Source organism: Pygoscelis adeliae, unplaced genomic scaffold (assembly GCF_000699105.1).
Source record: "Pygoscelis adeliae isolate BGI_AS28 unplaced genomic scaffold, ASM69910v1 Scaffold139, whole genome shotgun sequence".
Taxonomy (NCBI): Eukaryota; Metazoa; Chordata; class Aves; order Sphenisciformes; family Spheniscidae; genus Pygoscelis; species Pygoscelis adeliae.
This window is the reverse complement of record NW_008825613.1, coordinates 681134-698500: the sequence shown is the minus strand read 5'-3', so window position 1 is coordinate 698500 and position 17367 is coordinate 681134. Positions and strand designations below refer to the sequence as shown.

Here is a 17367-nt window from a genome sequence, read left to right as displayed (position 1 = left end):
TCTGAGTGCCTCATTAACCTACCCTTCCTCAAATATTTTTAATACCACAAACTTCTGAGCAGATTTTAAGATAAGCAGTATTTCAAAATCAATATCCCCAAACTGCCAGCTAGAAAAGCGTGCCCTTAGAACCCTATTTTAAATAATGCTTACCTGAGGCTGAAAATAAACTTATTTCCCCCCAACCTGTGACATATTTAAGATATCGGCCAACGTCAGATAAAGCTAAAAACACACCTCTTATTCCTTTCAAAGAGAAGACTACCCTCATCAGCAACGAGACCGAATCAAAATGCATTTCCATCGCTGCCATATACAAATTTATTGTAACTAAACAGATGTGCTGTCTAGCATGGGGATGCAAAAAAACCAAGCAAACAAAAAAAAACCCCACCCCACCAAAAAGGACACCTACACTAAAAAGCTCTCTGAAACATTAAATTGATCTGCAAGACAGGCTATGGTGAGAATATGAAGGTATAAGAGGACATTATGGTAGAAATGGGGTACAAAGATTGCATTCCACTTTTGTACAATTCACTTATAGCTTCACTACCTCTGCCTAATTCTGGTACTCCACATTTTTAATGCCATACTTAAAACCTTCCTATTTTCTGCAGCTAAGCATCTGCATCTAAAGTATAGCATGAGTACCAATGACTTCTACACACACAAAAATAAAAAATACCATATAAAACTACTTTTAGCAACTTAGAGCTGTCCAATATTTTCACAAAACCTTCTAAGTTAAAAATTCTAAGTCTTGCCTCTAACAAAATTTGAGTCATATTCTTCAGAATTTAGATAAAAAGGGGTTAGGGCTTTATTAACAAAAGGGATAGGGGAAAAATTACATTTTGCATGATTACATGAATGCTGGAAGATGAAGTTTTAGACCTCTTGGTCAGATTGTTCCCTCTTTTTTGGTGGTGTTTTTTCATATCTCAGAAAATATTACCAAATCTAAATTAATGGAAATTTAACCTCTGGTGGTTAAATATTCCCTAGCAAACTGGAAGAGAAATTTACGTAACTAGATACTGGATAGGAGTTAATTAAGAGATATTCAATCTCCTCTAAGTTATTTAATATGTAAAAGTCCCCCGAAGGCCTGTATTTAGTAATGAAACACATTTGCTTCTTAACTTTTGTTTCTTGTTTTGACTGGGAGATCACTCACACAGAGAAACTACAGCTTCCTAATGGTCACAGGGACCTGAAAGGACTGATGAGCAGAATCACTGCAGAGAGTACAGGGATCACTCTCCCATTTGCGAATAACACCCAGCAAAGCCAAGAAGGGTTATACCAGTGAACAAACTCTCCCCAAGCACTGCAGTTCTCCAAAAACCAGTATGCCTAAGGCTTGCCTTTGGGCAGAATATAACTCTATGAAAAATAATTGATTTCACACTAATAATAAACTAATTCTTTATTCTAAAGCAGCATACTTTGAGGTTGGTCAAGCACCCTCAGTCTATTTAGAAGCGAGAGAAAGAAATGATTCTGAACTTGAAGAAAACCCTCCAGTAGAAGGCTCATGCAAGACGACATAACCTTTATGCTACTGGAACAGATTATTTCAAAAGCTTCTCAGTTCCTTCCTTGCTTCACATGATGCCTCTCAAGGATGAGGTTATCCTGCAATCTTTGTCTGTTTATGTATAGGTATTTTAAACAATGAGAAACATTAGCTCACCAGTTTGAAGCACTTTTATGTAAATTGAAAGAAAAGTACCTGCCTTGCAAGGAATTGTAAATAGCAGACGAGAGATTTTGCTTGCATCCAATTGTGAGATCTTAAGTCCATGAACTGAAAGCAAACCTCTGTGCATGCACAGTGTTGGTTTTCTTAAGGTAGTAGGACTATTTGGCTTTAGAAATAATACCATTCAAATTCAGCAATCATACTTCATCTCTGCTTCCGAGAAAAGGATAAAGAAGTATAGAAGTATTGAAACTTCACAGTAAATGTCTTTCCTGTACTTGATCAATGGACAAATAAAATATGAGTTTCAGATTGCAAGGTTTAATGGGAATTACTGAAAGGAAAATCAACTAGCGTTTCTACTAGCTACAAATATTAAGACAATGAAATGAGCTTACTTACTGATGCCTATGTATCCAAAGACAGAGAAAAATGAAAATTAGGAGACAAGGCAGATTTAAAACTAAAGAGCTCAGTTCCATTTCATTTGCTATAAACACCAAATTAAGAAAACAAGACAGAAGGCAGCACTGCCAATGAAGGACAACTGTCTTAGGATAACTAAAGACAGGAAATATTGTACTAAAATTCATGAAAAATGTTAATAAAAGGTATTTCCCAAAGAATAATTTCCTAAGGTATACCAGTGCTTTGAAATCAAACATTTGACAGAAAAAAAAAAATTTTGTAATTATTTGTATTGAAGCATGTTATTTGCTTTAAAATGCTAAGGATATTCATTTATTTTGTAAGGTTTTTTACTAGTTTATGTTTAATCAGTTCCTTAGCATGATGGATATGTGTATATCTTAGCTGTATGCAAAGACATCTGAGAGAAAATATTCCAAATATGGCATCTTTTTTGGTGCAATGAAAACTTTTTTTAGTCAAAATGAACATAAATCTAAGTCTTAAAGTCAATATTGCAAATCTGTAAATTTGCACCTATATGTTGCAGTACTAAAACATAAAAGAATCTTTGCAGGTAAAAACCCAGTAAAATGAGGCTTGTTTTGCATTTAGCATAAGGTATTTATCAGTACAAAACACAGATCCATCCACTGGGATATACAGTTCCTACAGATAATCAGCTTTATATCACCACCAGTAAAATTAGTAGAAGTGAGTCATTAATTTCAGTAGAAATTTAGTTAAATGCAAAAGAAACAGGAATTTTTTCCAGCAGAGCACCTCACTGTATGTGTAAGTGTGTACAGATGTGATCTCATGTGGTTCACAAGCAGAAGTGCTCACATTCAAAAATGCGACTATATGCTACTGTCAGACATGCCTTTTTCCTCCCTTCCTGCCTAAGCAGTAACACTTCACAAAGGCAAAAGGCATGGGAGGAAATTCAGCAGGTAGGAGAAGCTATTCTTGCTTCAAGTATAGCTCCTCTATTTACACAGAAAAGCTCAGGCTCTGGAATTATTTCAAACACAGAGAGTGTGCTCAGATGGCCAAGAGTTAAAGCAGCAGTGATACGCTTTGTCATGCTTCCTTAATATTTTATAAACTCAGTCACAGCATCTGTAAAATTTCAACTTTCTCAGCAAAACAAATAATGATTGAAAATAGAGCAGAAGTTGGGCAATCCTCAACACCACCACCAGCAGCTCTCTCTACCTGCCGCCAAACATATTATTAATGCTATGCTCTTCAGCGTTACTTGGTTTTAAAATATAAACATAGACGAGTAAGTGTGGCAAGCTTATCAACAAAACCCTCCAGTATGATACAAATACTAATTGCCTATTCTCCACTGTAATACTCTCATACTGAGAATTAAATTGTTGTTGGAGTCCATAAACTTCAGATTTACAGAAGCGTGAAAACCTAGGCATCTTTGTACTATTACTACTTTACGAGCATATAATAGCTAAAAGATAGATTCATTGAACTGCCAGTGGTTTCTCTATTTTGATAGTTCCTTTATCTTTAATTTCAATATTCAAACACTTTCAAATTTAGAACAAAAAACACCATTTTACCCGACAGAACATTTCTTACTACAGCAAATGGGGACTTTGGGGCAGCAATTTGATTGGATGTTTTCAGTCAAGAGCTTTGAAAAATGTGGCATGCTGGCTAAAGAAGCCCAGTCCTGGCTCACCCTGGTAGCAATGGCCTGCTGTAGGCTCTTGCTCTAGAAAAAACGATCTAGTTATACCCTGCTTTTTGCCAACTTGAAACCCATTAACGATTCCCCCGTGCACTACAAGAAATCCCCATTAGCAGGGTAGATTGTTTTTTCTCTCCCTACAGAGTCGTCCTATTTATTTTCTGGATGTTTGAGAACCCCAAGCAGCTGGGGAAAGACCCCTTCACGAAGAAAAGTCTTTTTGCTTAGACTGCATGAAGCAATATCCCTGGAAAGTGAACCATGGCTTCAGCCACTAACAATTTTATTGATGCATCACAAGGAATACTCACATGGTGCTGTCGCCAAGCTCTTCATAGAGGTTATTGGCAGCGGTGCTTGCTGGTTTGCCTGCTGGTAAAGCCATCTGGATTCTTGCAGTCTTTGCACATTCAGCCTGTCGCCTTTGGTAAGCCATGTAGGGAAGGAGAAATACTCATTAAAAACACTCTATACCCTAACATAAGCTGAGATGTAGTTTTCGATGTTTTTTCCCTGCAGTTTTCAAAACATCCCTGCGTTTTGTCTTCTTCAAAGAAAAGTAATAACATGATAATCTTTTCCTGGCTTTTCCAGCTCCCCATTACTTGTTCTCTCTTGGTGAAATCCCAGAGCTCCCACTGGACAGAAACCTCCTGACCAGCAGTACGTCACTGCCATGGCAGATATTTCCCAGGAAATAATAGATGTCATAGCTTTGACACTGCTCTCATTAGGAGGTTTATCTGTTCTGGCTGCCCAAGACTAATAGTGGAGAGAGTAAGCTCTTTGGTAAGTGCTTCATTCAAGTGCCAAGAAACTGTAATTTTAAACGCAAAAAAAGTCTCTGGCAAAGTTTATCACTTACAACTCCTTTCTCATTATAGTTGGCTGGGACATTTCTGTCTCAATGAACGGTCTTCCTGAAAACTGTTTCACTATGAAACAAATTCTTGTTTTCTAGCTAGCAAACAAAGCCTGTGGTCCCTCATGCATGTAACTCGGGGAGCGCCACTGATATGACATGACTGATGTAGCTCGCTTTAGTTTTGAGGGTGGCTGATACCTGATCCTTTTTAGGGAAGTCTCTCTATGCACTCTAGGGCTGACATGCACTTGCTCGCCTGAGGGATACCAGATGCATGGAAATATTTACTTTTTTCTCTGCAGGAAACAGGCGATGTCCTGAACCACGGTGTCTTTAGTGAGTGCTAGCATGCAATAATAAAATACACTGAGTAGCCATATAAGTAACTTTTAACCTTGCCATAGAAGGTGTTCAGGAACAAGTTGGAGTATCAGAATTAACGCTTACTGAATGTCAAGTACCCCTTCTTCTTAAAAATAAAGACTGGTAGGCTGTCAGTATTCCTATCCAATCTGTTAGAAACAAAGCAACAAAGCTGCAAATAAGTACTTACTCTTTGAATCTGTTTTGTTATGCAAAAAAAAGATAAAGAGATAAAAAGGAAGGTTAAATGAATTCTGGTTGCAACAATTGTCCTAAACAGTGAACCTAAAAGGAGTAATAAACTAGATGCTACTTAATTATTTCACACATAAAATCACAGAATTAATGACATGTTTAAAGAATCGTAATTTCCAGAGCTGAACAGTGTTTAGCTGCTATTTGTGATACTCTTGAAACAAATTTGTCGTCAGCGTAAATATGAATTACAGCAGGGAAAATGGCTTTGGGCTTACAGAAAAGAACTCACTGCCACACACACACACACACAGAAAAGAGTAAGACATGAAACCGTGAATATACCTTGTGATATTTCTTTAACAGGTGGACCATTAGGGGGGCATTTTTATAACTGTTTTCGCATTTTAACATGTTTCAAGAATGCTATAGAAAACATCTTCAATAGTGAAGGAGTATTATTTTTGGTTTTATTGAGAAGATACCAGTCTTTTGTGATTAGTAAATACTACATTATTTATAGTTACCTTATGGGGTTGTACTGGATAGTGTATTTCAAAGACACTATTTAATAGAAAATAATAATTATAGTTTCTAGCTTGTTTACAAGTCATAAATGTAGGCACTGAACTGCACTTTGACAGTGATAATTTTATAAATTAAATGAGTTTTCAGTAACTTATTTTTACAAAATTTAGTAAGCTGATCATTGATCTGGAAAGCACTGAAAAATGGACCTACTGCACATAAAAAGTTTTAACAGTGAGAAAATCTTAACATTTCCATTTTATGTGCTGTTGAGTATGACAGTTACATTTATCCCGCTATAATCACTACACTCAGTGGCAGACTGGAGCACCTACTTTGCCAGAATGTTATCAGGAAAAATATTGAAACTGCTTTTGAAAAGGAGAAAAAAGGCTGTAATGCAAAAACAAACCGTAAGGCTCAAGATAGCTTTTGGTGTTGATATTAACACTAAAATTCCTTTTATTTTCTTTGGCACTCTTCAGTGATATATTTTTCATGAAAGTATAGTTTATTCACATTGGTCTGCTATAAATCCAACTCCAAGTCATACTTCTAGACAACAAAAATGTGATTTTTTGATGAAATGAAGTTAGGCAGATTCCCTAAAGCTCTGAAAAGAGATTGATAATCTTTTGATAATCTAACAGATGTCAAGGAAAAATAGTGCTATTAGAATTCTTAAAGAAACAGGCAGTTCAGGTAACAACAACAAACTAATTGTAGGTTGAACTGGTTCAGTAGTGTTTCACTGGAAGCAAATTTTATATACAATTTTGGGAGAAGTAAAGCAGCTTTGAGATGCACTGCCATCCCACACAACGCAGAAGTTTGTCAAGCCCTTTCAAACTCCTTTAAAATACTTATTCCTTTGGTCCACATTGTTTGGAGAAACTAGGATGTAAATATAACCCGAAGAACATGCAGTAACCATCAAGAAATGGCTATCCTTGGCTATTTTTCTGATGTCACTAAAGAGAGTGCTCTCAGGCAGGCCGCTGTTTTTTCATGTAGGATATGCTTTTTAAATGATGACTAACATAGTGCTTTGCTAACTCCTAACTGCAGTGCAGAAAGGAAAAATGCACAGTTTAAATCTCACCTGGCATATTGTACCGCATTACACCTATTGCAGCATTCAGATTGTAATTGCTTTACTGTAATACATGTATATCAGTTCTTCCCTGCCCTCTCTTCCCACAGACTGATGCAACACTGCAGCAGGAGCCTGCAGAGGCACTGGTACTTCATTGCCCTCAACACAATGAAGGGAGCAGATGCCAAAGCATTTTTTGTAGAAACAAAACAAACAAAAAAGAAAAACAAACAAAAAATCCAGCAGGGCTCTGGGAACTCCTTCCTACATGGTCCTGTGGAGCACAGGTTTTCCATGATGAGAGCATATTACATTCCAGCTAGTTCACCAATTATACATAGAAAGATATGGAGGTACAGACCAATATATACAGAAGTTGAATACAACCATTTACTGGGGAAGATGCACAGAATTATTTATATTTTGATTTTGTAATGATTGGTAATTCTTTGAGTGTTCAGAGCATGCACGTAGAATTAGAACTCTTTCATGAGAAGAAATTAAAGAATAAATATACAGCCTTTAAGTCCAAATGCATTGATTTTAAATATGAGTGGACCTGAAAAGGGTTAGTTGAGAGGAACTTGTTAGTGATGTTGATCCTTTAATTAGTCTATTAGCCCAATTACTTAAACCTATTGAGTCTGTGAGAGGTGAGTGGAAATTATCAAGAAGATTCTCTTTGGTGTATGCTGCTTTAGATAGCGCTAAAATGGCACAAAATCAATTCTTCATGAAACATTTGCAATTAAGAAGCATACAGCTACGGAAAAAATATCACTGTGAGTATTTTAGCATGCAAGCAGAAAAAGTTGAGTCCTCTTATTTTGCCCAAGCAAAATTCATTTACTAAAACAGCACCTTTTTCCTTTTTTTTTTTTTTTTGTCATGGAATTCAGCTCTGAATGTACACTTGTGTTTCAAACATCTGGCTTTTGATCTTGTGTTTCAGCACGTACTCTGAATTACCGCACCACAACTTTAGAAAGTATAGCAAGATGCACTTCCTGTACATTTTCTCTTTTCATGCACAACCCACATCAAGCACTGACCAACTCTTGTGCTGAGAGGGAAATTAAAAATATTTCCCTGTATAATAATTTCTTTGCAATGAAGGATAATTTTCAAAGCAGTTCTGCTGAGAAATGTAGCATCCCTACTACAACGTTGCTACCACAAAAAGGAGGAGGAGTACTTACTGTCTGTAGCTGACCATAACTATTAAAATAGCGGGCATACAGCAAAGGATGATTATCACGGCCAGAGCAAGTAACGCGCCTTCCGTGTAGCCTACGGCTTGCGCCTGCTTCTTGACGTTCGCTACCACGTCTGGGGTGCGGATCTCCAGGATGCGTCCCCCCTGCCCCAGGTACGGCTGAAACTCTTTATTGATATCCAGCAGTTTGCCATCCAGGAACCTTCAATGTCACAAAAGAAAACTATTACAGCCAAGTTCATTAACTGTGTTTGAATTACTGCATAGTTGGGTTAATAACTGTGGTCTGATAAAGCACATACCTCTTCTTTATGCGCTGAAGAATATTAGTAATTCCCTGTAATCCCTCCATCAGTGATAACTCCAATGTACTTAATACCAGAACACAGTTTAAACACTGAAAAGGAGAGGTGAGCTGAAGCTTATCCTAATTTCTAGGGGCAAAAAGTTCTCCATGCCATTGAGAGCAGCATGGCAAATGGCTTGCTTCGTGCTTTTTCCTTCGGTGGTCTGTTGCAGAGGATTAACTAACCATCCTGGACACATCCCTAAAGACCACTCTAGCCTAAAGATCAACTTGATGGTACTCTAAAAGCAGGTAATTTTTAGAGGACTTTCCTCAGCTTCTTAGGGAAATTCTTTGGCTGGAGGGATAGCCTACAGTTTGTTCCCTTTTGACTTCCCTTTCAATATTAAAAAGAAAAGGGATTTGGAAAAACTATGCTTTTATTAATCCCCCCCACCTCCCCCTAGCTGCATCAATTCTGAACCTCAGTCTCGCATCTGCTCTGTCTAGTTAGCCTCCATGTCTCTGCTATTTTCTTAGATTGTAGTGCTGGTACTACGTATTGAATTATTTGAGTAAGACTTTCCTCTTATAGCATGACTGTTTGATGGCAAGAGGAAAACACAGAGGGACAATGATAGGGTGAACTCATTTCCAGTGGGAGTGAACATCAGAGTAGCTGAAGGATGTGCCCTCTCAACGATTGGCACAGTGCTGAGGGAGTTTATTCACTGGCTTCAGGCTGTCTGACAGCATCCTCTCCATCACGGCAATTTTTGGGTGGAATCTGTAGCAACATTCCCGAGAGATGCAGGAGAATTGTAACAAGGAAAACAATAACATTTTAGAAAATGCTACATCATCTGTACTTGTTTCCTTAAAGTCAAATTAGAGGTCACAAAAGATGACAGATGGACATTACTGTAAACTGCCTCCTCTTTTTCTTTTTTTGAGAAGATGCAGGCCATTTCTTCTGGAGTTTCACACCTCTTCTAAAAGGAATAGCACTAAATGCTTATAATAAACTGTAATTTAAACTTCAGAGGTTCTCCAAACACTGCCAGATAGCAGAACAATCTTTACTAACATTACTAATTACAGGAACAACAGGTTATCTATACAGCTGTCTGAAAAACACTGGCTTCAAGTAGGCCCTACAAGGCACACTGTTAAGACAGAGTTAGGTCCTAGGCAAAACTAGGATATTAGCGAACCAGGAGCCACGTGCTGCTGTCACTGCTTGCAACCTATAATAATGTCCATCTTCTGTTTGTGCATCACCTATGAGAGGAACTTGGAACAACATAGTTACCAAGCAAAGGACTGGAACAGTGTCTGAAAAAGCAAATGCAGTGGAAGAAGTTCAGTATCTGATCTGATAATTGGCAGTTTAAAGACAGGTAGCCAAATGTAAATCCTAACCAAATGACCTCATTTCCCGTATGATGGAAAATTTTCTATTGGATGACTTTTTGATAGCAAACAGTATGCTTGTTAAAGAAATTTACTTTAGGAGTTTGAAAAAATACTTTGGCCAGGGATTTATTTGAAAAAATACATTGGCCAAGGCTTTAGCTTCCAAAGGAAAATAAAAATTCTTGCATCACTTTTGAAGTGAGGATTGACTGTCTCACAAGCTGCCAAGTAGTAGACTCCAGTTATACAGATCAAAGGAGGCGGCACCCATTAGGATGGAGGAGGATCCTGCTGGCTCTTAGCTATAGCAGAACCCCAGACCCTTACATGTACAGTGGTTCTCCTGAAGAAAGACAAGTGAAAAACACTGAGATAAAAAAAAAAAACCCAAAAAAACAACAGCTAAAAAAATATTCTGAAAGGATTTCTGCATATAAACTCTTGAATGTCTAAAGAAAGTCTGAAATAGTTTTTATTTCCTTAGTCTGATCATAAGACAGAAATTACTCTCCTGAAAGACCATTTCTTAAAGGGTGTTAATTTCTTACAATTGATTTCCTCCCAAATTAATTTACTGATAAACCCTCAAAGCATTGTTTGTCCCTGGTTTTTTGGAACTTTGGGAAGAATGCACTCTGATCTGTGTGTGTAACATATTAGCTGGATCTCATACCATGCAGAACAATTCATCCTGAATCATGAAATGGTGTTGGTTTCATGATACTGACTTCAAAGAAGCAGTGGCTGCTCACTCACAGACCCACACTCTCACAAAAAGCAACCCAAGGTGTTTTGAAGAATAATTTCCCTTTGTGTTAGTATGCTCTGCTGATATCCACAACTAATTCCTTGATTTCTTCCACAAAACATTTTCTAGGTATTTGAGCAAAAATCCCTTTTCACAGCTTAAAGACCTGCAATGATGGTTCATAAGACATAAACCGAGTATAAACGGAGCTCTAATTCTTTTGTTGCACGCTAGATGTCAGTGGTGCATGTTACACGTCCTTTGAGTTGGCAAAAGCATTCAAGTAGGACAGCATTAAACCTCTGGATGATTTTAACAATCTCTCAGTTAAAATTCTGTTAGCATTTTCTTGACAAACCCTATTTTAACAGGTTCGTAACTCAACCGTGCACATTTACTCCATGATGATACATGACACATTGTGCAAAAGATTCAGACAGGGTAAGCATTTTCTTTTTAATGGTGGACATTTTCCACTTAATATATGCAGGAGAAATTTTCTGGATTCAACTGTTTTTTATGCTCCAATAAATCAAACCCTCTTTCATATGAAAGATAAAAAAGGAGGCTGATCATTTCAGTCTGTACAATTATCTAAGTGGCCTCAAAGAGTCTTTTAGGAGTTTGTGGTAGAGGGAGGAAATAACAAAGCACAGTTACTATTCAGATCCATTTTCTGGTGTAACCAGACAGCTTCCTGATTAATAAAAATATCAGGTAATCGGTCATAACAGTCTTAAGGAAAACTATGAACCTCTCGTTGCTTATCAGTCTTAAAAAGTACAGGATAGGGAAAAATCAGCATGTCTTGAGAGACACATGGGTTTTCCCCAGCTGGCAGTGACTACCACAGCACAGCTGTTATGTCCATGCCTTCTAAATCATGTCTTTGTTTTCCAGCCAAACATTTTGCTTGAATGCAAATATGTGGGATCGGGCTACTCATTTGGGACTTCTGGATGTGAGGCAGCCCATTCAAAATAGCCTGATAGCAAGTATGGCACAGCCTGTCCATGCGCTGTCGTTGTGCACATCAGCACGAATCCAGCACATCCAGAGCACACTGCACCTCATTGTATCTCTTCATTTCATAAATGACTGTTGGACATGACCTGACGTATTGGACCGACATTTCCCAGAGGTGATTATGGGAGCTTCAAACATTAGCTTTGGTTTAGTGGGGTTTACTTCTTGTAGAAATGCAGCTCTGTAGCTGGTCACGAGTGTGACTTTGCTCAGCTGCTGATGGGCATTAGCTGTCTTGACTATCCTTTCCTCCCAGCTCCAGCGTAAAGCCAAGCACCTTTGGGACCCCAGCACTGCTCTGACTTGTGCCTGGCTGCTAGCACCAACCAGGATGAGTCACCAGTGATATTTGTCTGTATCCCAGCAGCACGCCACCTGCGAAGGAGAACAGGTTGCTCTGCTCTACTTTGTCCTCAACTTACCCCCACATTCCTTAAAAGACCTTTGCAGATAATTGTTTTCAAGCAGTGACAGGTTTAACAAACTCTGTTAGAGTCAGGGTCTCCACTATGTTTTATAAGCAGAAACACAGCAGGGTGTTCCCAAAAAACCCATTTACGAAAAGCTACAGGTATCTTCCAATACACAATAATTTTGTAAGTTGCGTTAAAATCACAACTGGCAGAATTAATGTGCTAAATCTGTGCTGTTGGTACAGTTCTCTCTTCTGTACACATCATGAAATTTTTGAACACTTGGAAAATACCTTGGCTAATTTTATATTCCTTATTGCTAATTAAGTTTTTAAAACAGGGGGCTCCATCTCTTTCTGACTTTCTAACCTTTCTCCCATCATATCCAGTTTATTAAAGGATCCTTTCTCCTATTGATCTCTTTTCTGCGAGGATCCGGAGCAGGTTCCTGGCTGGCAGAAGGATGGTTGTGACTCTTGGCAATCTCTTCCCAATGAGGGGACAACCATTGCTACTGTATCCTGTGATTGGGGCAGGAAGAACAGTGAGCCATCCCTCTAAAGATCAAAACTCCAGGAAAGATGGTCACAGAAGGAATTTCTTTTTAGATTTGGGGAAGCACCTGAACTGAGCCACATCTCTTGAGGTTCACCCACTTGCTAGCGAAAACTTGTTAACTTCAGGTGTCAAGCTACAGAACTCTCACTTCATTTTTCTCCTTACTTTAGTAAGCTGACACTTACTCACCTCTATGCCAGGAAGGCATTCCCCAGGATTTTGCTGATTTAAATATTTTAAAGCTTTTGAGGAAAGGAAAGAGGAAAAAAAAAAAAAAAGAAAAAAAAAGCTGAGTATGCAGGCACATGGAGCATTTTAATGAGGTAGCTTCTAAGCTGATACCCCATACATTTGCAGACCAGGCAAATGAATAACCGTCCCTTCACATTTGAAAAACTGCTTTTTAACTTATCTTAAGTCTATTCTGTTCTATGTATTTCACTTGACACACAAACATCCCTAAAAAGACATTCTTGTATTTTCAAAGGGCACCAAAACGAAGAGGGACGCATTTTCTGACCATGAAGAGAGTCTGCATCAGAAAAAGATTCTTTTTATTCTCCATGCACAGTTACTAGCTCACTTTCATATACTAATAATAGTAAATTTGCAGAGCTTTCCAAAGTGAGGAGTAAAAGGGTGACAGAATTTTCAACTGTCATCAAGGTCACATAAATTTTCTGAACCTGAACAGCACTGAATAATGTCCTTTTGACCTTGAGCATTTCTAATGGGATCCCACTTTGGCCATACTCTAAACTGGCTACGACTGGAAGAAAACACAGATCTCAATGAATTTACAAACTGTAAAAGTAATGATAAATAGGGATCAGTAGCTAGTTTGGGTGTAAGGTAGCAAGATACATTTTATTGAGACTAGTTTTGGGAGTGGGTTGGGGTACAACAGTCACTTACAGGAGCACTGCAAGCAGATTTACTGGCACTTTTCTTTAAGAGAGAACGGAAAATGGTTATCTATCAGGGATTTCTGCTGGCTTCCTGCTAGGTTTCCTTGATCTCCACTTTCACTCTTGAATAAAATTGGGAACAAAATCACAGAGACCCCATTCTGGGAATGATCAGCACCTCTGGCAGTGGACAAGGGAACACAAACTCCCAGTGCATCAGCAAGACCTAAAAAGACTGTGTGACGATGGAGATACCTACAAACAAAAAATGGCCACCAGAAGGAAGGAAGCTGTATTGCCACCTCTCTGAAAGCTACCACTGCTAAACTGCATCTGATTTTTTTATTCCTAGTTCAGAAAGTGATGCTGGAAGACTGGAGAGGGTTCAGAGAAAACTGTAAGTTTTCAACTTACAACTTAACATAGCCCAGAGTGCAGAGGTCAAGGAACTTAAAAAAAAAATTTAAGAGGATGTGATCATAAGCCTAAACCTTGGTGGGAACCAGAAATTAAAAGCACCAATTGGATGCTTCAATCTAGCACCCAAAGTTATAATAAAACTCTATGACTGAATCTAGACATTAAAAAAAAGAAAAAAGGCGTAATTTTTGACAGTGAAAATAATTACCCTGCAATAACAACACAAAGGTTGTAGTTGACTGGATTTTCTTGAGCAGTTGCTTTGCTGAAAGACATGCTCAAAGCAGAACTGATTTTGGGAGTTCCTATGGTCTTTATTATACTAGGTCAGACTGATCACAGTGATCTTTTCCAACCTATAAGCTCTGAATATATGCAGAACTTTAGTATGTATAATTCATCTGCACTAAATTAAGAGCTCGGGAGAACAAGCCCTTTTTCAATCACAGTCCACCAAGATAGTTCACAGGCATTTGCTTTTTAGGCTGCTGACTGACATGCTGCTTTATACTATCATGGAACTGTCTGGTCTAGTTTTCACTGAGATAAAAAGCAAACACAAATGTGAAACACACGCAAAAAAACCCCAAAAGATAGCATCTGCTTTAGGAGAAGAGTCTGATTTGCATTTTCATTGTTTTGAATCATATGCAGAATGCTGAAACTCAAAAATATAGTTTCTAACAAAATGATTCTACAGCCATATTGATATTTTGGCAGCTGAATGGGTTGAGATACTAATTTTGTCTTAGAACCTACTTGCCGCTAGTGATGACTCAGAAAAAACATGTAAAGAGACTACCTTAATTTCATTTCCTTACCCATGTAATTTTTGGCTTCTCTTCTTATGCAGGCAGAGAGCGGAGTTACCACTGGCCCCCAAAGCAGTAGCGTGCCAGAGTGATATCCCACCGGAATTCTGCTAAGGTGCAGAAGCCCAGGCAGGGTGGCACCCTATCAAACTGCTCTGCTGCAGTGACCAGAGCTGGCCCATTCACTGGCAACATGCTGTGAGTATAATCAGTCAATAAAGCGCCCTCTCTTATTTTTATGTGACACTGGAATTTAACTGCTAATTTGGAAGTCAATTGAAAAGGCAAAACAACATCAAATTATTAATCTAAGCGGCCTGTCTACTGCTGTTCCTCTAGCAGCTGGTGGGATGGGCCCATGCAGATCTGTCTGCTCAGCCCACTGGGCACCTGTGAGCACTACTGATTTCCTGCATGTAGATGTACACCTGGATCATTCCCCGATCGATGTCTATGCTTCAGACTAGGTGCACACCACCTCTCTTCCTTCCCCTTCCCTTTCTTCTTCTCCTTCCATTTCCACAGAAAAGAAAAGAGAAAGAGACATGCTCCAAATGGAAAATGCAGAAAGCCCGAAGGTCAATGACTGGAGCACCAAAGCCCTTGCTTGGAGATCACAGAGAAGTTTTGGTACATAGAAAGTAAATTCCTTCAGAGGAATTTAAACTGGAAGCTCCTCCACAGGGTGGACCCTGTGCAGGTATTGCAAGCTCTCATGGCGACTGTCTAAATCACACGTACTGGGGCCATTCAGCTCAAGGGAATGGACTGAATCTAGTAAAATTGTAAACTCCCAAGCTGCACACAGGGTAGGTGTAGGGGCATACACCAACTGTTTCAATAGATTTTTCTGTTCCTGTTGTGTTGAACCATTTGCTAACAGAGACAGACCAACAGGCTTCAAAACAGTCCATAGAAATATAGGAAGAGCAACAAACAATATACTTACTTAAAAAGTTCATTCCTCATTATAGCTCTATTTGTTTGCGGGTCGATTGCGTAGACCATGAGGTCAGACTTGGTGTAATCCTCTTCAGAGTACCCATCCCCAAACCTCCGTGCACCAATGGATTCCACCACGACTGTTGCACCAGGAATCTGATCTTGGACATAGCGTTCCAAAATCCTAAAGATGAGATGGAGCCAGAAAGCTGCACTGATTTATTTGTGCTGATCAAGATTGACTACAGCCCAAATGAGATATTAATAAACAAAACCCACAGGCTTAGAAGGAAGGTAACCTTCAGAGCACTTTTAAAAAATCTCTACTCCAATATAACCTCTTAAATGCTGAACTCTTGGGAAAAGCTTAGCAGTGTTAGGACAGGTCACCAGAAATAGTGTCCTTAAGTCTAGCTCTTTGTATTTATGACATCAGTTGAGTTAAATGGCTCATGGGAAACACCATCTACGTTTCACAGAAAAACCCCCGTCGTCCTTTTATTAAGCTATATGATTTCAGAACTCTTCAATTCCAGCCTTACTCAGAGTGTATACAATAAATTTTCACCCAGAGAAACAACTACTTCAACCATTTTTGGTGGGATATTTCATCTGGCCCTCCAATATAGCACAACATATCAGGTTCCAGAACACCTGCTATTCCAAAAGGCACGAGCAAGTTTTACAGCCATAAGAAAGCTGGAATATCGAGCTGACATATTTACCACAGAAAAAAATAAAATAAACTGCAGAAGTTCTAGAAGCAGAAGAAAGATAGCTTGACAGAATTCAGTGGCAGCTATGCCCGAGATAACAAGGGCATAACAACTATAAACCAAAACAGATCTGTTCTTTTTCCAAAGAGAAGGATTCATTGCAAGCTGCCAGAGCACAGAATGGCACACTCTATGAATATGTATATGAATCACAATGTGTCAATACATGAGATAAATGCAATTCTGGGGAATTAAAATTTATTAGAGATGACAACATTTACTGGTAATTTTATTAATTCTTGTCAGGTGACCAATTTTCTTTATTACTGAATAGTCTTTTGCCCCCCCCCTTTTTTTTTTTTTTGACAACTGACTGTCCATAGACATCTTAGTATGCGCTTTTGGAAGCTTTTGTTCTAAGTTCAAGATCTTACATTTTTCTAGAGTTTTCCATGCAGAACTGTTTAAGGGAGAAGTCCTAACGTGATGTTATTCCTCGAATATTCAAAAGGCAAAGGGAGAGTGGCTGTTTGCAGAATGTCCCTCCAAGCAAACAAAAAATACTCGTGCTTATGCCAGGTTGAAATGCCTTCAGCATGCCTGCAGAAGCATCGCAGCAATGAGTAACTGAGCACCTGAAAAGTTTCTGCACAGATAGCAAGAACACTTGTACCTCAGATATAGGGAGTTTTTGTACAGTTATAAGCATAACTCACTACTACTTTAACAAACTGCTTTAGAAAGTACAATACCTTAATAAAGTTTAAAAAATATATATATTCTTTTCCTTCCTCCTTGTCTGGTCCGCTACTCTAGTGGGGCCTATGAAATTTGCTGAGTTGCTGTAGCAGACTGCTTCTCTGTATCTGTTGCACTGTGCAATCCAATGAGAAAAGGAGGATGACCTTCAAATTCTGTATGCAACAGGGAGAACTGGTACTCCCATCAAGACTGTAGCTGGGGCTGGCAGCCAAGATGGTGGTGATCCCAACTCTGGCAAGAATGGATAGAGCCAGAAGGGAAATGGAG

The 17367-nt window shown here is 38.7% G+C and overlaps 2 protein-coding genes across 2 annotated transcripts in view; both read right to left on the bottom strand.

The window, feature by feature from the left end:
* LOC103924271 overlaps positions 1-17367 on the bottom strand; it is a 391194-nt gene that overhangs the window by 16949 nt on the left and 356878 nt on the right. The window lies entirely within an intron of this gene.
* Positions 1-17367, bottom strand: part of LOC103924270 (protocadherin-15) — a 376716-nt gene that overhangs the window by 2471 nt on the left and 356878 nt on the right. The window contains exons 28-30 of the mRNA XM_009332761.1: positions 15630-15806; positions 8077-8295; positions 4142-4252 (exon numbers count right to left, since the gene is read on the bottom strand). Of these exons, the coding sequence (XP_009331036.1) occupies positions 4142-4252; positions 8077-8295; positions 15630-15806 (507 nt within the window). The remainder of the gene's footprint in view (positions 1-4141; positions 4253-8076; positions 8296-15629; positions 15807-17367) is intronic.